Source organism: Enhydra lutris, unplaced genomic scaffold (genome assembly GCF_002288905.1).
Source record: "Enhydra lutris kenyoni isolate GAN:26980312 unplaced genomic scaffold, ASM228890v2 scaffoldscaffold46, whole genome shotgun sequence".
Taxonomy (NCBI): domain Eukaryota; kingdom Metazoa; phylum Chordata; class Mammalia; order Carnivora; family Mustelidae; genus Enhydra; species Enhydra lutris.
This window is the reverse complement of record NW_019154130.1, coordinates 4,502,971-4,525,938: the sequence shown is the minus strand read 5'-3', so window position 1 is coordinate 4,525,938 and position 22,968 is coordinate 4,502,971. Positions and strand designations below refer to the sequence as shown.

Sequence of the window (22,968 nt, the reverse complement as noted above, 5' to 3'; positions counted from 1 at the left end):
CTCAGGCACCCTGTTATTAATTTTTAAATCAAAATTTTCATTAAGTCACTTTGTCAAGTGAAACTGAAAGGCTAGCCAAAAGAAAAAGCAGCCCAAGCTAACTCCTCTCCATTCCCATTATTGCTGTCATTTTTCATAACTCTAGATTTTTTTTGTTGTTTATCTTCCTGTTTCCTAAAGAACATGCCAGTGTGGTTACTTTCTGATTCATCAAATTAAATCGGTTTCAGACACCTATTAAATTTTCTGAGTAGATACAGACTTGCCTTTCCTATTCCTACCCATATCCCTCTTTGCATCTTTGTCATCTAATGTAGTTCTATCATAACTTTTGGTTAAATAAATGGTTAGTGTTTACTTGTTATGTCTGTGCCAACATTGTTCACTGCTGAGCCAAGAAGCCCATTGTAACCATACCACCTTTCTCTTATGACCCTTTGTTTTTCCTAAAGTTAGTCATTACTTTTATTTTTATTTGCCTGGTTATTTACATACTTGTTGTTATGTTTATTTATTTATTTATTTATTTATTGCAACTGCTGTAACATCTCTGCCACGTATCTAATGGGTTCCATCTGCTCAAAAATATCAGTGCTATTATTTTCCTGGAGGCCTTCATCCCAGAGCTCTCTCTTTTTCTGCTCCAGTCTAAATTGTTTCCTCTTTAGACTTACTGCAAAGTAGTCACTCTAGGACTTCTTATTTTTTCTTATCTGTGTTGGATTCTGTTTTCTAGATTTTGCATCTTCCTCTTTCCTTGTAGCTCTTCATGATGCTGGAGCACCTTTTTTAGGAGCTTCCTAAGAAAGTTTTCATGTATTTTTTGAGTTTTGCAAGTGTGGATTCTGAAATAAAATTAGCTATAGAACTTAAGGTTGAAATAACTTTTATCAGAAATTTGAGGGTATTCATTGATTTCTTGCTTCCAGTGTTATTAGAATTCTGATTTTTTAAAAATTATTTTTTTATTAACATATAATGTAGTATTTGCCCCAGGGGTATAGGTCTGTGAATCATCAGGCTTACGCATTTCAGAGCACTCACCATAGCACATTTCCTCCCCAATGTTCATAACCCAACCACCCTCTCCCTACCCCCCCACCCCTAGCAACCTTCAGTTTGTTTTGTGAGATTAAGTCTTTTATGGTTTGTCTCCCTCCCAATCCCGTCTTGTTTCATTTTTTCCTTCCCTACCCCCCAAATCCCCCACTTTGCCTCTCAAATTCCTCACATCAGAGAGATCATATAATTGTCTTTCTCTGATTGACTTATTTCACTCAGCATAATACCCTCTAGTTCCATCCACGTCATTGCAAATGGCAAGATTTCATTTCTTTTGATGGCTGCATAGTACTCCATTGTGTGTATGTGTGTGTGTGTGTGTGTGTGTGTGTGTGTGTGTGTGTACCACATCTTCTTTATCCATATATCTCTGGATAGACATCTAGGTTTATCTAGGTTCTTTTTATAGTTTGGCTATTGTGGACATTGCTGCTATAAACATGATTTTTTTTTTTTTTTTTTGAGAGAGAGAGTGTGTGTGTGCAAAGTTGGGGGCAGAGGGAGGGGGAAAGAGAGAGAATCTTAAGCAGGCTTCATGCCCAGTGTGGGGCCTAACATCAGACTCAGTCTCACAACCCTGAGATCATAACCTAAGCCAAAATCAAGAGTCAGACGTTTAACCGACTAAGCCACCCAGGCTCCCCTGAACTCTGATGTCATTCTGACTTAATTTTTTCCAGAACTAACCCTACTTTTTTTTAGAGTAGGGCGGAATGAGGGTGTAGAGGAAGAATAGTGGCCTGGCTGTGCCGTGTAGAGAAGGGATCCTGTGTCTGCCTCTCACCCCCCTGGTGTCTGGTGTCTCCAGATGTTCAGGCTCCTGGAGGTTTCATGTGGAGGAAACCGGTTCCTACCTGCTCCCCTTGTTGCCAGCATCAGGTTGTAAGTCTGTGCCTTCTGTAACATTTATTTCCGTCTGCCTAAAATTCCTGAACTCTCTTCTCTTGCTGTTGTGTCCTCTCCCATTTTCTTTGTCTCTGTGAGTTAACACTTAAAAACATTTCCTTTTGATCATTTTGAACAGAATGAGGGGAGAGAACAGAAAACCAGTGCAGCCAGTCTGCTGTTTTTAACTGGACACCAGCTTCTGCTAAAGCACACTGGACACCCATCTCAAGTCACGAATTTGTTTTTGCTTATTTCTTGCTGCTTTTTCTCAGGATAGTTACAGGGACATGAGGACTTTTTAAAAATTATTATTTTTACTAACATACAATGTATTATTTGCTTCGGGGTACAGGTCCGTGATTCATCAGTCTTGCGTAATTCACTGTGCTCACCATAGCACATGCCCTCCCCAGAGTCCTTCACCCAGCCATCCCATCCCCCCTAACCCCTCCCGATCCAGCAACCCTCAGTTTGTTTCCTGAGATTAAGAGTCTCTTATGGTTTGTCTCCCTCTGGTTTTGTCTTGTTTCTTTTCTTTCTTTCTTTCTTTTTTTTTTTTTTTAAGATTTTATCTATTTATTTGACAGAGATCACAAGTAGGCAGAGAGGCAGGCGGGGAGGGGCGGTGGTGGTGGATCAGGCTCCCCGCTGAGCAGAGAGCCCGATGCAGGGGCTCAATCCCAGGACCCTGAGATCATGACCTGAGCCGAAGGCAGATGCTTAACCCACTGAGCCACCCAGGCGCCCCTGGTTTTGTCTTATTTCATACATGAGGATTGTTTTATTTTATTTTTATTTATTTATTTACTTATTTATCGGCAGGTTATTGAGAAAGAAGCAAAAAATTTTATTGATGAATCTTTTAAGACGCTTCGGTCAGCTGAAGCAGCATTCGACATGCTTTTAAAATTTAAGCACATTCGTTCACGGGAAGCTATCAATCGACAAATGATGATGAAATTCAATGATATTCTTGCACAGTATTGCAAAGAGGTAATTGCTAGATCTGTAGGTGCCGTAGCAGTAGAAGACACTTGGCAAACTGTGGAGAATGGAATCACGCTCTTGTCTGTCTCTCGCATCCACGTGCAGAGAAACTGTGGCATTTTCCCCAATAAGCCTGTGACAACACGCCGCAGGCAACTGAACCAAAGTGGATTTGTTCGGTGAAGAAATTCAGTAAGGATTTATCAAGGACAATATTCTGTCGCTCCCATTGTGATGGGCTCCGTGCCAGTTAGTAGTCAGAATCACTTTAATCATTGCGGAAGTCTTAGCTACCTGTATACATATTTATAGATTAATTCAGAAGAATGTCTCCGGTGTTCACATATTCCAAACGTGGGGTGAGACACAGATGGAGAGGGGAACAAAACACAGATTCTGCTTTCGAAGAAGTCAGTATCTAGTGGGACAAAAAAACAAAAAATTGCTTATCATTTTATTCAGAGGATAAAGGATTTTATTCAGAGGATAAAATGAAACCATGTGATGTAATCAGTTGGTGTGACATAAAGGGGTGAAGGGATCTCCAAACGTGTCCTTTCCCCTTGCTGCCGGAGCAAGGTGCTACAAACTTGGTGACTTTGAACCACGCCGATTTGCTACCTGACACACGATTTTGAAGGTCCGGAATTGGCCCTGGTCTCATTGGGTTGAAATCCAAGGGTCGGCAGGGCTGGGTTCCTTTCTGGAGTCTCTAGGGAGAATCCATTTCCTTGTTTGGTCCCCCCACCCCCATCTCCAGCTTTTAGAGATTCGTGTCTCCCTTCCGTCTTCAAAGCCAGCGATGGCCAGTCCCGTGTCCATCACTCTGACCCTCTGCTTTGCCTTCCTCTTCCTCTTTTAAGGGCCCTTGTGGGTCCCTCGGGCCCACCCAGCTAATCCGGGGTCATCGCCCTTATAAGGTCAGCTGCTTGGCAACTTTGAGTTCCCTTTGTCATGTAATATAATATATTCATAGATTCTGGGGATCGGGACCATTGCTGGGGGGTTACTATTGTGTCTCCCACCTCTAATTACCCACATGAGAGTGTGGAGCTGCTGCTTTTAAAAAGCGGGTCCAGACCATGTGGTCCCCCAATTCCACTTCTGGGCATAGACCCTCAAGAAGTGAAAACAGAGTCTCGAAGAGGTATCGCACACGGCACTATGCACACGGGCCAGAATATGCAAACAACCCGGGAGTCTACTGATAGAGGAATGGGTACACAAAATGTGGTCTCTCCATGCAATGGAGTAAGACTCAGCTTTAAAAAGGAAGGACCTTGTGGCACCTGCTGCCGCAGGGATGGGGCCAAAGGCATTTCTGAAGTCAGAAAAGCTCAGTCACTCTCTGGTTCCACTTGCACGAGGTACATAGAGGAGTCAAATTCAGGAGACGGAAGGGAGAGAGGGGTGAGTGTCGGGGGTTGGGGGTGGAAGGTGGGGAGTCAGTGTTTCTTGGGGACGGGAGTCTCCGTTTGGGAGGGATGAAACTGTTCTGAGCTGGGTGGTGGTGGTGGTACGAAGGTGTGAATGTGCTTAATGTTGCCGAAAGGCACTGAAAGATGGTAAATTTTTTTTAAATTTTTAAAAGTTTTTATTTGATAGAGATAGGTCATAAGTAGGCAGAGAGGCAGGCAGAGAGAGGGGGAAGCAGGTCCCCTGCTGAGCAGAGAGCCCGATGCGGGGCTCGATCCCAGGACCCTGGGATCATGACCTGGGCCGAAGGCAGAGGCTTAACCCACTGAGCCACCCAGGTGCCCTGAAAGATGGTAAATTTTACATTATATGTATTTTACCATAATTTAAAAAATAATTTTAAAATCTCAGTGGTGTGTGTGTGCATGGGGGCACATGCATGTGTACATGGGCACACACACACAATGTAGGTCTGGCTGCTGGTCCTGCCTGGAACAGATCTCAGAATATCTGGGGCGCCTGGGTGGCTCAGTGGGTTAAGCCTCTGCCTTCGGCTCAGGTCATGATCCCAGGGTCCTGAGATCGAGCCCCGCATCGGGCTCTCTGCTCAGCAGGGAGCCTGCTTCCCTCTCTCTCTTTGCCTGCCTCTCTGCCTACTTGTGATCTCTGTCAGATAAATAAAATCTTTTAAAAAATATATCTATTAAGTCAGTGACATGATTGTGGGTGGTCTGCAGTCATAAGGCAATTTGCAGCACTGCCTATGTTAAACCAAAGGAAAAAACCTGCTGGGGTGTAAGAAAAAAGAGTAAAAAAGCAGCCAAAAGCATGATTCCGTATCTCATTCGATGTCTGACGCTCGAGCGTTTGTTGGTTTCAAGACCCAGTTCAGTCCTCCTGGCGCTCGTGCCGAGGCGTACCACGGACAGAGTGCCTCTGATTGCTTTTCAGATCGACATCGTTAATAAGCTCTTTGTTCAGAACCTGGACAACCCCCCGCTGTACAAGAATCACCCTCCAGTAGCAGGTGCGATCTACTGGGAACGGTCCCTGTTCTTTCGGATCAAGCACACCATCCTCAGGTTCCAGGAGGTGGAGGAGATCCTGGACAGTGAGCGAGGAAGAGAGGTGCGTCGCTTTGGCTGGGGTCATCCCCTCGCGTCTTTCAGAGATGAGGAAGGGCTGCCCTCGGGAGGGGCACATCCAGGCCTCCCACTGAGAAGGTCTTTCCTGTGGTCCCTGATTTCAGGATCAGGTTTAAAACTACATTTTGTGTTCTTTATCTTTGGCATCTTATTATTTTTTTAAATTAATTTTTTCAGTGTTCCAAGATTCATTGTTTATGCACCACGCCCCGTGCTCTAGGCAATCTGTGCCCTCCTTAATACCCATTTAAGGCTCGCCCATCCCCATCCCACCACCCTCTCCCCTCCAAAACCCTGTTTGTTTCTCAGAGTCCACAGTCTCTCGTGGTTTGTCCCCCCTCTGATTTCCCCCAATTCACTTTTCCTTTCCTTCTAATGTCTTCCGTGTTATTCCTTATGCTCCACGAGTAAGTGAAACCGTATGATAATTGACTCTCTCTGCTTGACTTATTTCACTCAGCATAATCTCCTCCAGTCCTATATGTGTTGATACAAAAGTTGGGTTTTCATCCTTTCTGATGGAGGCAAAATACTCCATTGTGTATATGGACTACATCTTTTTTTTTTTTTTAAAGATTTTTTAAAAATTAATTTGACAGACCGAGATAACAAGTAGGCAGAGAGGCAGGCAGAGAGAGAGAGGAGGAAGCGGGCTCCCTGCTGAGCAAAGAGCCCGATGCGGGGCTCAATCCCGGGACTCTGGGATTATGACCCAAGCCAAAGGCAGAGGCTTTAACCCACTGAGCCACCCAGGTGCCCCTATGGACTACATCTTTATCCATTCATCCGTTGAAGGGCATCTTGGTTCTTTCCACAGTTTAGCAACTGTGGCCATTGCTGCTATGAACATTGGGGTACAGGTACCCCTTCTTTTCACTACATCTGTATCTTTGGGGTAAATACCTAGTAGTGCCATTGCAGGGTCATAGGGACGCTCTGTTTTTAATTTCTTAAGGAATCTCCACACTGTTCTCCAAAGTGGCTGCACCAACTTGCATTCCCACCAACAGTGTAAGAGGGTTCCCCTTTCTCCACATCCTCGCCAACACACGTTGTTTCCTGTCTTGTTAATTTTGGCCCTTCTGACTGGTGTAAGGTGGTATCTCAGTGTGGTTTTGATTTGAATCCACCTGATGGCTAGTCATGATGAACATTTTTCCATGTGTTTGTTAGCCATTTGTATGTCTTTTTTGGAAAAGTGTCTGATCATGTCTCCTGCCCATTTTTGGACATGATCATCTGTTTTTTGGGTGTTGCGCTTGAGGAGTTCTTTATAGATCTTGGATACCAGCCCTTTGTATCTTTGGTGTCTTAATCTGTACAGGCATCTTCTAGGTAACCAGGCACGTGGGCTTCTCCCTGAACTTGATCTCCAGCTTTTCTGGAGGAGGACCATCTTTCTGATAATACTGTCCCTCCCCTGCCCGTGGGTGTTTGTACCTTACATCACCAGGGTTGAGAAACCATTTGCTCAAAGGTTGGGAGAGTAAATGTTTTAGGCATTTGCAGGTAATACCCTACCATGGTGTAGCAAGAAAGCAGCCATGGAAAGGGGGACAAGGAACAGGCATGGTTGCGTTCTTACAAAACTTCACGTACCATCGCCGAAACTCTAATTTCCTGTGCTTTTCACACATCACAAAGCACTGTCGTTCTTTTTGGGTTCCTGCTAATCCTTTAAAAATGTAAAAGCTGTTCTTTGCTCTCAGGCTGCACCAAAGGCAGCCCACGGGCTGGAGTCTGCTGATCTCTGCTAGTTGGTGTGGATTTCAAGTCGTATCGTCTTAAACACACCCTCCAAAATTTGTGAAAATTTCTATGCTTCCTTTTGCAAAATGTGCTCACAGATTACTTTGTTTTTAAAGGGAAGGGGAGAGCGAGCGAGCGAGAGAGAGAGGAGTGTTATTTCCAAGGGCAAACTGACAATTGCCTGAGTTCCTTGACAGGTAAAACAGAAGTACTTGGAAGTGGGGAGGACCATGAAGGACTATGAGGACAGGAAGTACGAGCAGTGGAGAGAGACCACGGAGCTGGTCCTGCCGACTCTTATGAAGAAGAGCCTGCTCACTAAGGTGCTTATTTCCGGGTCCTTGCCCAGGTTAGGGCGGTGGGGGCAGTGATGGCGTCCGCTATTTTCGTGAGGTTTGGTGTGTGGACAGGTGTTTCCAAAATCAAAGGCAAAGAAGGGCCCAGGCTGCCAGGGGAGGAGACGGAGGCAGCATCACGTCATGGCTAGGAAATGTGCCAGAATCCGGCAACCCCGCTCAGTCTGTGGGTGAGCGGCTTAACTCCAAGCCTCAGTTTCCCCATTTGTAAAATGAGTCGGAGCAGGTGACCCCAACACACGAAGCACTAGTCGAACCCTGTAGGAAGTAGCTGTCCGTTGACCTGCAGAAAAAGGCCATTTCCCGTGATTCGCCCTTGTCCACGGCACTTGAGCTCTACAGAGCCCATGACAGATGGCAGATGCTCAGTAAAGAAATCGTCGTGGCAGGGCTGGGGGTGGGGGAGGGCAGGAGAGACCTGGGCGAGGCAGCTTTAGGACTGTGGTCTGCAAAATCCTGCAGCAGGGACCAAACCAAGTGCAGGGGCCCAGATGGGGTCGGCAGGGAAGCCAGAATTCTGGATATTTACATGCAATTGACCAGTCTGGGAAAGTGAGCGACTAAATCGAATTCTTTAAACACTGTTCGCTGAACAAAACACATATCTGAGCTGGCTCCAGCCGGCTCCCCAGTCTGGCCCCATCCAGGACCCTTCGCCAATCTCTCTCCGAATGTACGTGTGCCCTGGGTTGTGTGGGCTGCTTCTCGGACCGCCCTCGCCATGCTCGTGAGACCTCTCTTCCACAGACCTCTTCAGTTGCTGACGAGACGGCCAACTTGGAAAAGGGGGCCATGTTTGCAATTAATTTTTCACCGGCTCTCAAGGAGATTATTAACGAAACAAAGTACTTGGAACAGCTAGGATTCTCTGTCCCTGAATTAGCAAGAAATGTTGCTCTCCAGGAGGACAAATTTCTTCGGTAAAAAAGATTCTTCTCTTAAATCAATAGTAAGCTTCTTGATCTCGGGACCCCTTTAGACATTCTTAAAAACGTATGCAAAACTCACCCTCTCCTGCTTTCTTTTTTCTGCGTTTTATTGCCACCAGGATTAGAAATGAAAACTAAGCAATATTTAAACTGTGTATTCATCCATTCGTCTAAAAGTAATGATAACAAACCCATTCCATGTTAAATAACAGTTTATAATGAAAAATAACCAATATTTTCCAGAAAAGAAAGTTAGTGGGAAGACCAGCATTGTTTTCAATTCCTGCACATCTTTTTTTTTTTTTTAAAGATTTTATTTATTCATTTGACAGAGAGAGATCACAAATAGGCAGAGAGGCAGGCAGAGAGAGGAGGAAGCAGGCTCCTCGCTGAGCAGAGAGCCCGATGCGGGACTCGATCCCAGGACCCTGAGATCATGACCTGAGCCGAAGGCAGAGGCTTAACCCACTGAGCCACCCAGGCGCCCCCTCACACATCTTTCGTTCCAAGTTTTAGCCTAGGGGCGCTTGGGTGGCTCAGTTGGTTAAGTGTCTGACTCGTGATCTCAGCTCAGGTCTCGATCACAAGGTTGTGAGTTTGAGCCCCACGTTGGGTTCCATGCTGGCCGAGGAGTCTGCTTAAAAAAAAAAAAAAAAAAAAAAAAAGAAAACAAAGCTTTAGCCTAGTTAATGGTGTTTTGTAACCTATTTAAAATGTTACGGTTTTTATGAGCTCCATTGTACATGCTCGTATCAGTGACTTTCTTGTGACGCACAGGTACACAGAAGGAATACAGCGTATGCTGGACCACCATCACATGCTCATAGGAACGTTAAATGAGGCAGAGTCTCTCCTTCTCAACGATCATTCCCAGGAATTAATGAGAGTGTTTAGGTCTGGATATAAGAGGCTAAATTGGAGCTCACTAGGTAACACAATTCATCTACCTGTTTATTACCTTGTAGACTTTGGGATGCGATGCAAAAATAATTTAAGATCGTTTTCTTTGAATTATACTTCTTGTGTGTATGTAGATGTCGCTGACACCTGAGTTTCAAACATTAATCATTTATACTTGGTGGAACTTAGACTTAATCTCAAGGCTTTAGTTGGGACTGAAGATGAGATGGATGCCATTTGGACAACCGGCTGACCTTATACTTTGTCCTCCAAAAATAAAGTGACTTTTATTTTTTCCCCCAATATCTTTCTATCTTTTGCTAATACTGAAATTCTAATTTTGAAATAATTTGTGGATTCACGCCCAGTTGTAAGAATTAATACAGAGAGGTGCTGTGCATGTTTTACTCAGTGCCCTCCCCACGGTAGCTTCTTCCAAAACTGTTGTACAGCTCACACTCCACACTGATTGTTGACACTGATACAGGCAAGGTATGGCGTGTTTCCGCACGGCAGTGAGAACTCATGTTGCCCCCTCCCCCCCCTTTTAAAAAGATTTATTTATCTATTTGGCGGACAGAGATCACAAGGCAGAGAGAGGTGGGGGAAGCAGGCTCCCCACTGAGCAGAGAGCCCAATGCAGGGCTCGATCCCAGGACCCTGAGATCATGATCTGAGCCAAAGGCAGAGGCTTAACCCACTGAGCCACCGAGGTGCCCCTCATGTTGCTGTTTTAAAGTCCTATGCACGTCACACTCTTTCCCAGCCCCAACCCCTGCAACCACGAATCTGCTCTCCACGTCCATCATTTTGTTATTTCAAGAGTGTTGCATAAATGAATTTGCATGTAACCTTTTTGGGTTGGCTTTTCTCTATTAGCATAATTCCCTGGAAGGTTGTCCAGGTTGTTACATGTACTGGTAGTGTGTTTCTTTGGCGGCTGAAATCCCATGGCCTCAATGTGCCCTAATTAAGCCATTCACCTGTTGAAGGACACCTGGGTCATTTCCAGGTTTGGCTATGATGAATAAACATTTGTGCTAGAAAAATATTTGTGTGTGAGGCTTTACATGAACATGAGTTTCATTTCTCTGGGACAAATGCTGAGGAGTGCAATTTCTGGGTCCTATGCTGCTTGCATGTTTAGTCTTTATTATTATTACTGTTATTAATTGCCATGGTGTTTTCCAGGTGGTTGTGCCATTTTGCATTTCCATCAACAACGTATGTTCCATTTTTTTTTCTGGGTCTTGGCCAGCATTTTGGTATTGTCACTTTTTTTTTTTTTATTATAATCATTGTGTAGCTGTGTAATGGTCACATTATGATTTTGATTTGCATTTCTGGATTGGTTGATGATGTTGAGCATTGTTTCATGTGCTTGTTCGCCATCCGTGTATCTTCTTCAGTGAAATGTCGTTCTATGTCTTCTGATGATACTGTTTGCTTTTTCATTGTGAGTTTTGAGAGTTCTTTTTGTATTTACATACTAGCCCCTTGTTGGATATGTGGTTTGCAAGTATTTTCTCCCCCTCCGTAACTTGTGTTTTCATTGTCCTAATAGCGTCTTTTATAGACTGAAAGTTTAAAATTTTGAGAATCCCAATTTATCAAGTTTCCCTTTTATGGATCATGCTTTTGGTGTCAAGTCTAAGGATTCTTTTTGCCTGATATACATCCCAAAGACTTTCTCCTATTTTTCCTAAATATGTTATAATTTTGTATTTTATGGTTAAGTTTGTGATCAATCTTGGTTAATTTTTTTGTTCAAAGTGTGAGAGTATAGTTGAAGTTTATTTCTCTTCCTTCTTCCTCCACCTCTTCTTCCTCCCCCTCCTTTTTTTTTTTTTTTAAAGATTTTATTTATTTATTTATTTAAGAGAGAGTGCAAAACAGTGGCGAGGGAGAGGAAGAAACAGTCTCCCTGCTGAGCAGGGAACCCAACGTGGGGCTTGATCTCAGGACCCTGGGATCATGACCTGAGCCAAAGGTGGACGTTTCACCAACTGAGCCCCCCAAGGCATCCCTGGTAGATTCTGAGAACAGAAGTCCTTGTCCTCATCCCTAAGAGTGCTAAGGGGATGTTAGCCCCCACCAAGACCCAAGGGGATGAGATGAGCAGGGTCTTTCCTGTGACCAGATGCCAGTATTAACCTCCCAGATGTTGGTGGGCAGGGTATGGAAAGAAAGAGTTTGAAAGCGAAATATCTTTTTTTTTTTTTCTCCTTTCTCTTTTTTTCCCCAAAGGTATTGCTGACTACATAACTCGGTGCAAACAGGCCATTGGGAAATTTGAGTCCCTTGTCCACCAGATTCATAAGAATGCAGATGACATTTCTAACAGGCTTACATTAATAGAGTCTATAAACCTCTTTAAATATCCGGTACCCAAAAATGAGGAAGATCTTCCAGGTAGATATGATTTCTTGTTTCTCTGATAACAGAAGAAATGGAAAAAAAAAAAACTCTGTTGGTTATGATTGCACACGTGCTTGCTCTCTCTCTCTCTCTCTCTCTCTCTTACACACACACACACACACACACACGTTCCACGAATGGAACAAAACCATTCCCAAAGATCTCAGTCACTTACTTGAAAGGATCATGAGTAATTCTTTCTTTTTGCCATGTTTTCTGTGTTGCTTAGACAGTTTTCGAATTCTGGGGTCTGTGACAATCAGGAGTACTTTTGTCAATAACTTTGTAACGGTAAAGTAGAGTGTGTTCTTATGGGCTCACATTTACTTGTTTAAACAAGGTCTTTTACATGGCCTTAGACAAGTCAAACAATTAAAAGCAAGGTTGCGCAAAGATCTAAAAGCCCTCTTTTGTATGGAGTATGCTTTGGCAGGCACAATGGGCATTCCCGTGTTGTTTACTTTTTTGATTAGGGCATGTCTTAACTTTTGGTATTGACTTATTTTCTTTCAGTCTAGGTTAGAGGCTCGTTTTGTATTTAAAAAAAAAAAATTAACATGTATTATTTGTTTCAGGAGTACAGGTCTGTGCTTCATCAGGCTTACAGAATTCACAACACTCACCATAGCACACACCGCATCCCTCCATGCCAATGTCCATCCCCTAGCCACCCCGTCCCTCCCACCCCCTTCCTCTACAGCAACCCTCAGTTTGTTCCCTGAGATTAAGAGTCTCCTTTGGTTTGTCTCCCTCCCCGGTTTCTAAGAGATACAGCTGATGTTTGGATTGCTTTGTGAGTAATGTCCTTTCCTGCATTCACGAAGAATGGTAACCGATGTCTCCCTCTACAGGCGTGAAGGAGTTCTTTGAGCACATCGAAAGGGAAAGGGCCAAAGATGTGGATCACATGGTCAGGTGGTATCTTGCCATTGGGCCTCTACTGACCAAAGTCGAGGGTCTGGTCATCCACACCAACACGGGCAAGGCTCCCAAGCTGGGCTCCTATTACAAATACTGGGAACGTAAAATTTATGAGGTCTTGACGAAGCTCATCCTCAAGTAAGTTAATCTTGTTGCCTGTTTTAAAGACGGGGGGGGGGGGCATAGATTAAAATAATTTACATATATGAATAGTTGAAGACGGAGTCATAAAAAGCAGAGAAGAAATCATCTGGACAGTAAGTCCGCTTTCTGGTTGAAGGGCACTCCCAGGATGGAAGGGTGACTTTCCCAATTGGCTCTCATTCTTTTTTTTTTTTTTTTTTTTTTAAAGATTTTATTTATTTATCAGACAGAGATCACAAGTAGACAGAGAGGCAGGCAGAGAGAGAGAGAGGGAAGCAGGCTCCCTGCCGAGCAGAGAGCCCGACGCGGGACTCGATCCCAGGACCCCGAGATCATGACCTGAGCCGAAGGCAGTGGCCCAACCCACTGAGCCACCCAGGTGTCCCTGGCTCTCATTCTTATTAGGCCCCTCGACATTCTGAAAAGGAAATGATTTCCCTCCCCTTATCAGTTATCCTAAAGACATACATCCTGTCACTCAGTATTACCCAAATCCCAGGTGATACCCTCCCCTGTATTGAGAGAGGCTGAACTGAAGAACATATGACCCGATTACTCTCCCTGATGGTCTACAGCAAATCCCTGGCTGGTATGGGCATCACATATGTGTTGAATGTCTATTACATGGGCCAACCTCACAATAGGCAAGCCTCTCCTGTCCCTTCTAGAGCTCTCAGCCCACAGCTCAGCACCTCAGGTAGACCAGCTCAAAGCTCACTGCCTGAGCTTCATCACATTGACTAAGGATCATTCTAGGAATTCCTAGTCTGGTTTCCTAGAATGACCCTAAGTCAATGTGATGGGACCATCACACTGGGACTCTTACCTCCATATTGTCAAGGGTGGTATTCGTTTCATCATGCAACCCCTTCTTTGTGAAGAACCCCAGAAGAAATTTCTCTAGCATCCCTTCTGATCCTAGTCTCCTGAAAAAGGAGTTTTCTTTCTTGCTTGCTTTTTTTTTTAGGAGTTTTCTTCTTTGTCTGTCATTTTTTTGTTTTGTTTTTAAATGGTGTGGGTACTATGAATTGTTGACTTCATAGCTTTCCCTTTTCTCCTTGGCTGCTGGGAAACTCAGAGCCCAATTTGTAGCCTAAATGCAGCAAGTTTATAGGTACTTATGTTTGTATTGTCTCATTTTTGGCTCTAGATATATATATTTAAAATCTATCACATATGGGAGCTTACTTTGCACCAGGCTCATGTTACACTCTTTACAATCTCCTCCCCATTTTTCAGACACAGACTGTTGGGAGGATAGGTGACTTGCCTAAGGCCACACACACACACACACACACACACACATCTAGTAAGAAGAAGGGTTAGAATGTGAATCTGGGTCAGTGATAAATTCATTAAACATCTGTGATTAGTGTCCTTTCTTTCACATTTTATCCCAGTTTGATTTTAGGGTCTCTTACTGAAGTTATTTTTGTGAGCTGATAAAATCTACTTTGGAACAAGACATTGATAAATAAAATAAGCACCTTTGGTTGTCTTGCTTCCTGGACCCAGTTGGATAAATTTCACTAAGTTGATCATTTACAAAAAAACTGTGTTCTACACATTTCATTTTTTAAATTGTTTCTAACTTAGATTCCTGCAGCAGCCCCTTACATAGGGCACTTCCTGTGATATTTCCCTTTCTAATATGCTATGTGATCCATCCATCCAACTATCCATCCACTCATCCTTCCTTCCATCCATCCATCTTCCCCATCCATCCTTCCATCCACCCATCTATATCCATCCATCCACTCATCCATCCATCCATCCATCCACCCATCCATCCCACCCTCCCTCCCTCCCTCCCTCCCCCCCATCCATCCATCCATCCATCCATCCATCCATCCATCCATCTATCTTCCCTGTCCATCCTTCCATCTACCCACCCATCCATCCATCCACTCATCCATCCATCCATCCATCCATCCATCCATCCATCCATCCATCCATCTTCCTCATCCATCCTTCCATCCACCCATCCATCCATCCATCCATCCATCCACTCATTCATTCACAGGTTTCTTAGAGCCTGCATGTGCCAGACACTGGGCCAGGCAGGGCTCCTGTCCTTCTAGAGCTTCTCCATCTTCATAGGAGAGATACAAAACACAAGGAACCAGACATAACCAACATGATTTCTATGAAAGAAATAAGGCAGAATAGTGTTCCTGGGAGAAAACAGAGCAGCTGTGTTAACTGGGTGGTCAAAAAGGACCTCCAGGGACGCCTGGGTGGCTCAGTGGGTTAAGCCGCTGCCTTCGGCTCAGGTCATGATCCCAGCATCCTGGGAGCGAGTCCCACATCGGGCTCCTTGCTCAGCAGGGAGCCTGCTTCTCCCTCTGCCTCTGCCTGCCACTCTATCTGCTTGTGCTCACTCTCGCTCTCTCTCTCTCTCTGACAAATAAATAAATAAAATCTTTAAAAAAAAAAAAAAAAAAAAAAAAAAAAGGACCTCCAGAGGCCACCTTTGAGCTGCATCCTGAAGACCTGGAGCAAGCTACAAGTGTGAGGGACTTTCTGGGGGAAGACAAAGCCAGTATGAAGACCATTTTTCCTGAGCCGGGTGGAAGACTTTCTGGAAGTCAGCACTGTTATTTAAGTGTCTTCCAACTGAAATTCACTTCCCAAAAGTAGAAATGAGCTATTTAGAAATGTAGGCCCAAACAAGGGTATATAACGAAACTCAGTGTACACTCTCTGCGATGACCGTGAGCTGTTCCTCACGGCAGGTTTTCACGTGGGGCTTTTGTGATGCTAGCTGTTTCCCTCGAGTGTTGGATGTACGTCACTCCAGGGAGCCCTGGGTCTCTTTTATTAACCCCTCCCAGGAATTTGCAGTCTTTTAATTCTCTAATCCTCGGGAACGTTCCTTTGTTTCAAACGGATACCATCCTGACGGCTCCCGAGATCATCTTGCATCCCAACGTGAGTGAGATCGACAAAATGTGTGTCCACTGTGTCCGAAATTGTGTGGAGATCACCAAGGTAAGGGCGGACGTGTCTGTGTGGATTCACAGGGGGCCGTTGCCCCCGACGGCTGGCCCATAGGCTTTGGGAAGCGAGTTGCTAAGGAGGTGGCGAACCTAGGCTCCACTCTGCTCCTTGTCCAGACTGTTGTTCTCCTTCCTGGCTCTTCCTCTACACCTCTAGAGCCCAGAGTGGCCCACACTGGCTTGATCCCAGCTCCCTTTTCTCCTCTCCATGCAATCACAACCAGTCCCATGGCTTTTAATCCTACTCCTCTGGAGATGACCACCCACGTCTGTCCCCAGCCCAGACCTCTCTGCTGCTCACCCTGCTATTCGAGTCACCTGCCCCCTGGGTGAGTCCGCTCTGACCTGAGCCTTGGCATGTCCAAGGTGGAATTCTTGACTTCCCATCCTGCAACCTGGTCCTGCCCCAGGTTGTCTTATTGCAGGAAACTGGCACGAGCACCAACATAATCGCATGAGCCAGAAACCTAGGAGCCAGCCTTAGTTCTTCTGTTTCCTCCCATCCGTCCACATCCCGGACCTGGGAGGCCTGGTTTATTCCCATGCGTCATTCTACACCTGGATGACTGCAGAAGCTTCCACAATCTGTTCTCCACCATGAGAGAGGAGGACCAGAGTTAGCTTTTTAAAACATGAGTCATTTCACATCAGATCTCTTCTACAAAAACCCCAGATGACTTCACGCTGCATTAGAACATAATCTGAACTCTCCTTACCATGGTCTTCATCTAGCACCTGCCTGCCTGCTCTTTCTTTTCTTTTTTTTTTTTTTTTAAGATTTATTTATTTTAAGATTTTATTTATTTGAGAGAGAGAGGGAGAGAGCACAATTGGGGGGAAGGGCAGAGGGAGAAGCAGGCTCCCCGCTGAGCAGGGAATCTGATGTGGAACTCTATCCCATGACCCTGGAATCATGACCTGAGCCAAAGGAAGGTGCTTATCAACTGAGCCACCCAGGTGCCCCAGGAAGAGGGAATCTTGACTGTGTTGCAAAGGGGTGGCAAATTCATAGATCATTCTGGGACCCTGGGGGGGTCCATTTTCCTGATTTTATGTGTCTCCATCTGTAAATATGGAAACTGATGTTCAGGAAGTGGATGGCTATTGTTATTTTAAAAATTATTTTTTTCCATAATAATTTACTTTAGGTCTTAGTGGCTTAAAACAGTAACTGAATTTCTTTGCTCATGGTTCTGTGGGCTGGGTTCTGCTGAGAGGTTCTTCTGGTCCTGGCTGTGTTCGGTCACAGGTCTGATGATCACCTGGCTGTTGGCTGGGGCACCGTGGTTCTCCTGCGTGTGGCTTGCCATCGTCTGCTAAGTTAGCTCAAGTGCATTCATCTGCTGGTTGTGCGGTTTCAAGAGCATGAGGAGGGCAGCGGCTGGGCCACAGCTGGCACAAGACCATGTCTGCCCCTTTTTGTTGGTCAAGTTAAGTCACACGCTAGGGCAGGGTGGCAAAATAGGCCCTCTCATGATAGAGCTTTGCCAATGGACTCCTCCCTTGATGGGAGGAACCAAGGATTGTGGTCATTTTTGTAATCTAGCACAATTTATTAATAATAAAGTGATTTCAGGAGTAGAATTCCGTGATTCATCACTTACCTGCAACACCCAGTGCTCATCACAACCGGTGCCTGCCTTAAGGCCCCTCCCCCACCTCACCCATCCCCCACCTGCCTCCTTCCATCAACCCTGTTTGTTCTCTGTCCTGAAGAGGTCTCTCATGGTTTGTTTCTCTCTCTCCTTTCTCACCCACTTCCCATATATTCATCTGTTCGCTCAGCATTATACATGCTGGCTCCACCTATGTCATGGCAAATGGCAAGATTTTATTCTTTTTGATGACTGAGTCGTATTCAATTGTACGTATAGACCACATCTTCTTTATCCACTTGTCAGTGGTGGATGTTTGGGCTCTCCCCACAGTTTGGCTAATGTTGATAATGCTGCTATAAACACTGGGATGCAGACACCCCTTTGAATCTGTACTTTTGTATCCTTTGGGTAAATACCTAGGAGGCAATTGCTGGATTGTAGAGTAATTCTATTTTGAACTTTCTGAGGAGCCTCCATAACCGTTCTCCAGAGTGGCTGCACCAGCTTGCATTCCCACCAACAGTGTAGGAGGGTTCCCCTTTCTCTGCATCCTCACCAACACCTGTTGTTTCTTGTGTTGTTAATTTTAGCCACTCTGACAGGTGGTATCTCCTCATGGTTTTGACTGGCATTTCCCTGATGATGAGTGACGTTGAGCATCTTCTGTGTCTGTTGGCCATCTGGATGTTTTCTTTGTTCATGTCTTCTGCCTCTTTCTTAACTGGGTTGTTTTTTGGGTATTGAGTTTGATAAGTTCTTTATAGAATTTGGGTACTAGCCTTTTATTAGATATGTCATTTGCAAATATATTCTCCCGTTCCATCGGGAAACCAATATTGCACTGTATGTTAACTAAAATTTAAATAAAAAATTAAGTCAAACTCGTAGAGGCAGAGAGTAGAATAGTGGTTGCCGAGGGCTGGGGGATGGGGGAAATGGGGAGTAACTACTAATAGGTAATTCAGTGATAAAGAAAAACTTCTAGAATGAGGTCATCATGAGGGATATACAGCACTGTGAATGTACTTAGTGTAGCCGAATTATAAACCTTTTAAATGGCTAAAATGGCAAATTCTACATCATGTGTTTTTTTTTTTTTAACCATGGTAAAAATGTGAAAGGGAAAAAATAATAAAGTGATTTCCATTATTAGCAAGACTTATTCCTGCATATAAATATACACATAGGAAGCAAGATAAATACTGAAGTGCTGTCTTTTTCCCCTGATTCTTCTTTTGCCAGCATTTTGTTCGATGGATGCATGGCAGTTGCATAGAATGCCCTCCTCAGAAGGGGGAGGAAGAAGAACTTGTTATAATCAGTTTCTACAGCGATATTTCGGTGAACCCTCAGATCATTGAGCAAGCTGTTATGATCCCCCAGAATGTCCACAGGATTCTGATGAGTCTTATGAAGTACCTCCAGAAATGGAAGAGGTACCGACCTCTGTGGAAATTGGACAAAGCCATTGTGATGGAGAAGTTCGCCGCCAAGAGACCTCCTTGCGTGGCTTACGATGAAAAGTTGCAGTTCTATTCCAAGATATCCCAAGACGTCCTGCGTCACCCTTTAATCAAGGATGAGCACTGCATCAGACTCCAGCTAGGGCCTCTGGCAAACACCGTGCAGGAAAATGCCAAGTCCTGGGTGACCTCACTTGGGAAGCTTCTCAATGAGTCCGCAAAGGAGGAGCTTTATAATCTTCATGAAGAGATGGAGGTAGCGGATCACTGTTTTTTTTTTTTTTTTTTAAGATTTTATTTATTTATTTGACAGAGATCACAAGTAAGCAGAGAGGCAGGCAGAGAGAGAGGAGGAAGCAGGCTCCCCGCTGAGCAGAGAACCTGAGGCAGGGCTCGATCCCTGGACCCTGGGATCATGACCTGAGCCGAAGGCAGAGGCTTTAACCCACTAAGCCACCCAGGCGCCCCCGGATCACTGGTTTTAATGAAACTGCTTCTCATGAAAGTTGGGTCTTCCCTTCGGATTGTTTTTTTCTAGGTTCATTAAGTGTCCTTCGTCCTTTCTTTTCTAGATGCTGGCCAAGAACCTGAAGAAGAGTCCCAATACCCTTGAAGATCTCAAGTTTGTCCTTGCAACCATTGCAGAAATTAGAAGTAAATCTCTGATCATGGAACTGAGATACAGGGATGTCCAGGAGCGATACCGCACCATGGCAATGTATAATGTCTTTGTGAGTGAATGATTTTCTTATCATTGAATTCTAAGACCCTTTTCAGAAATGTTTCTCAAATATGACTTTTTTAAAAAAGATTTTATTTATTTGACAGACAGAGATCACAAATAGGCAGAGAGGCAGGCAGAGAGTGAGTGGGAGGCAGGCTCTCCCCTGAGCAGAGAGCCTGATGTGGGGCTTGATCCCAGGACCCTGAGATCATGACCTGAGCTGAAGGCAGAGGCTTTAACCCACTGAGCCACCCAGGTGCCCCTCAAATATGACTTTAAGTAAGAACATTTAAATGCAAAGCAACCCCACAGTTATTTAGAATAATGGAAACAGATTATTTCTTGATCTTGCATGGCTCAAGTAGTATTTTTTCATAGATTGATCTGTAACTGCACACCATGTTGATTCTCTCCCTTGTTTTGTTTTTTCTCTTTTCTCTTATTATTTTTGGTGTTAACTTCCTTTAATAAGTAAAAGGATTTTGCAAAAATGATAAGTGAGAGACGGAGAGTCAGGGAGGAGGATGATGTGATAAAAGAAATGGGTAGAGGTTAATAATTCATTTATCTTTATCAGGGGTCATTCAGGGTGGTTTCAAGGATCTTTAGAAGTCTGTGGAGGAGTTTGAGGGGGTCTGACCTCTCCGTGAAACTGCATGCAAAATTTTGCAGGCTGTATGTCACATACACTCAGAAAGAATCAGCTGGAAAAACAGACTAGAAAAAAGAAGCAGACAACCATTATAAGTCTACATTTGCCTAAGATTTGTATTTCAGCGTTTACGTTGCTTGACTGCTTTGAACACCTTCACTGAGTGATAGCCTAAAAAGCTAGAGGTCCTCTCATCAGAAAAATGTACAGTATTGCAAAATTTGTATTTTTCTATTTAAAAGAAAAGTTCTCAATGTTGTCTTTGCTTCCATCTACTAAGTAAAACTTTTAAAAATTCAGTGTCTTAGAGCTCATTAGGGTCTGCTTGTACGGTCTGTGTGTCTCTTGGTTTTCTTCAAGTCATTTTGCTCCTTATCTACCTGTTATTTCTTATTGAGTTCTGGACATTGTACGTAACAAATTTGTAGAGAGAATTGGAGGCTCCAGATGTATTTCATCAGAGAAGATGTGTTTTTGCTTCTGACAGCAGAGCTGGATGCACCAGCAAGCTAAGATAACCTTATTTTAATTGGAGGTTGTGTTGATTCAAAGCTGGATTTTAGTTTATGAAGGGCTTAGCTCTCTAGGTTATCTCTCTTTCTGTCTGTATTATTTACTTATTTTTAAATGATTTCATCCTGATTTTGTTTGCATTATAAATATATAATTTTTTTTTTCTAATTGAAGCAGTTTTCTCATGAGCTCAGATAAGCCAGCCTGCTATTATCAGAAGCAGAAATCCTTGGGGGGAGTAGCTCTGACCAGAATTCGAGTTCCAAATTGCAGACCACTTATTGTTTGTTCTGGTTTTTTATTTTTTAATTAAAATTTTTTTTTTATTAGCCTTCTCATGCGGAGAAAGAACTGGTTAACAACATCGAAAACATGTGGTTAAATCTGTTTAACGACTCTGTGAATGTGGAACATGCTCTTGGGGGCATCAAGAGAACTTTCACAGAGGTACCTTTTAAATTTTGTACTTTCTGAGTAAAGATATTGACAAATATCCCTTGGGATAAATTAATGCAATCCTGCCCTTCTCAGATTACTCGAGGTGAAATATCAAATTACAGACAGCAGATAGAGGATTTTGCAAAGCGTTTTTACCGTGAAGGCCCTGGTTCTGTTGGCGACGATCTTGATAAAGGTAAGAATATTCCTGTTGGACTGGCTGAGGTACTCGACTGTGGTTTGCTTCAGAACTTCATGGGATGATGGAATGGAGCCCTGGTGTTTGACCTTGACTGTACACTGGGTTCACCTCCTCAGGTCCCAAAAGCACACACATCCCAAAAGCACATGGATGCCCAGGGCCCAGATCCAAAGAGTCCGATCCTTTTGTTTTGGAGGGTGGTCCAGATGCCAAGATTTTTAAAGCTCCTATGGGGATTCTCATGTGCAGCCCAGGTGGATTGAGGGATAAATGCAAAGGGGACAGTTTTCTAACTGGAGAATTTCACATATGTAACTCGGCCCTCTGGTTTCCTTTGGAATGACAGAGAGCTACAGTTGTGGTAACTCCCAACGTGTCTTCCCAGATGGCTTCTGTGGATGGAATGATAGTTTATGTCCACTGCCTATGATTTCTTACTCAATTTTGTATACCTTATATTTCTAGGCACTCACTGATTTATGTGTTTACTTATTCACCAGGAGTAGAACTTTTAGCCTCTTTTGAAAGAGAGCTCACGAAACATGAAAGGAACCGCCAGGAGCTGGCTAATGCTGAGAAACTTTTTGATCTTCCAATTACAATGTACCCAGAGCTGCTCAAAGTGCAGAAGGAAATGAACGGGCTGAAGGCCATCTACGAGCTCTACGAAGGACTAAAGGTAAGCGTCTGGCCGCATGCCCCTCCCTGAAGGCAGTGTGAGGACTAACAGGGCCCAGTGGATTGTGAGGCCACCATGATAAGGAGATGGGGGCCAATTTCGTAGAAGCTCTCACTTTGGCTCTTGGGAGGCAGTGATGGGGAGCGGTTGCCGACGGATCCAGGGTTTGTTTCCCTTTGGGGAGAAAGTCGTGGAACTGGATGGTGGTGATGATTGCCCAACATGGTGACTATACTTGATATCGCTGAATTGGACATGTGAAAGTGCTTAAAATGGTAAATGTCATGTGTATTTTACCACAATAATAAAAAAGAACACTCCCTTTGGTGGCTAGAGCTTGGGTAAGGAGTGGGGTGAACCGTTTAGTTGGAAGTGGAAATTCAAAGTAATAGCTGTTGGGGTGCCTGGGTGGCTCAGTCGGTTAAGCGTCTGCCTTTGGCTCAGGTTGTGATCCTGGCATCTTGGGATCGAGCCCCGAGTCAGGCACCCAGCTCAGTGGGAGGCTGCTTCTCCCTCTCCCTCAGCCCCCTCTCATGCTCTCTCTCTCTCTCTCTCTCAAATAAATCAAAATCTTTTAAAACAAAATAGCAACTATTGTGACATTTGGATGCCCTCTCGGGGTTTGTTCCCCATGCAAATTCATGCCATTCATTCACTCATTCCTCTACCACTTCACTCTGCTCGGTAGAGCCCAGAGCTGTGCTGGTTGGAGAGGAGGGTCTGGAAGGGAGTTGCATCTGCCCAGGCCATTTCTGCCCTCTTGAGTCCCCAGGAGAGAATGTTTA

General features: G+C 44.3%; 1 protein-coding gene across 1 annotated transcript in view; it reads left to right on the top strand.

The window, feature by feature from the left end:
* The window catches only part of LOC111156345 (dynein heavy chain 10, axonemal-like), a 131,428-nt gene that overhangs the window by 23,419 nt on the left and 85,041 nt on the right, over window positions 1-22,968 (top strand). The window contains 13 exon segments of the mRNA XM_022517120.1: window positions 2,773-2,943; window positions 5,305-5,481; window positions 7,445-7,570; window positions 8,351-8,523; window positions 9,310-9,461; window positions 11,680-11,844; window positions 12,702-12,909; window positions 15,750-15,906; window positions 18,755-19,231; window positions 19,548-19,706; window positions 21,195-21,311; window positions 21,396-21,498; window positions 22,005-22,183. Of these exon segments, the coding sequence (XP_022372828.1) occupies window positions 2,773-2,943; window positions 5,305-5,481; window positions 7,445-7,570; window positions 8,351-8,523; window positions 9,310-9,461; window positions 11,680-11,844; window positions 12,702-12,909; window positions 15,750-15,906; window positions 18,755-19,231; window positions 19,548-19,706; window positions 21,195-21,311; window positions 21,396-21,498; window positions 22,005-22,183 (2,364 nt within the window).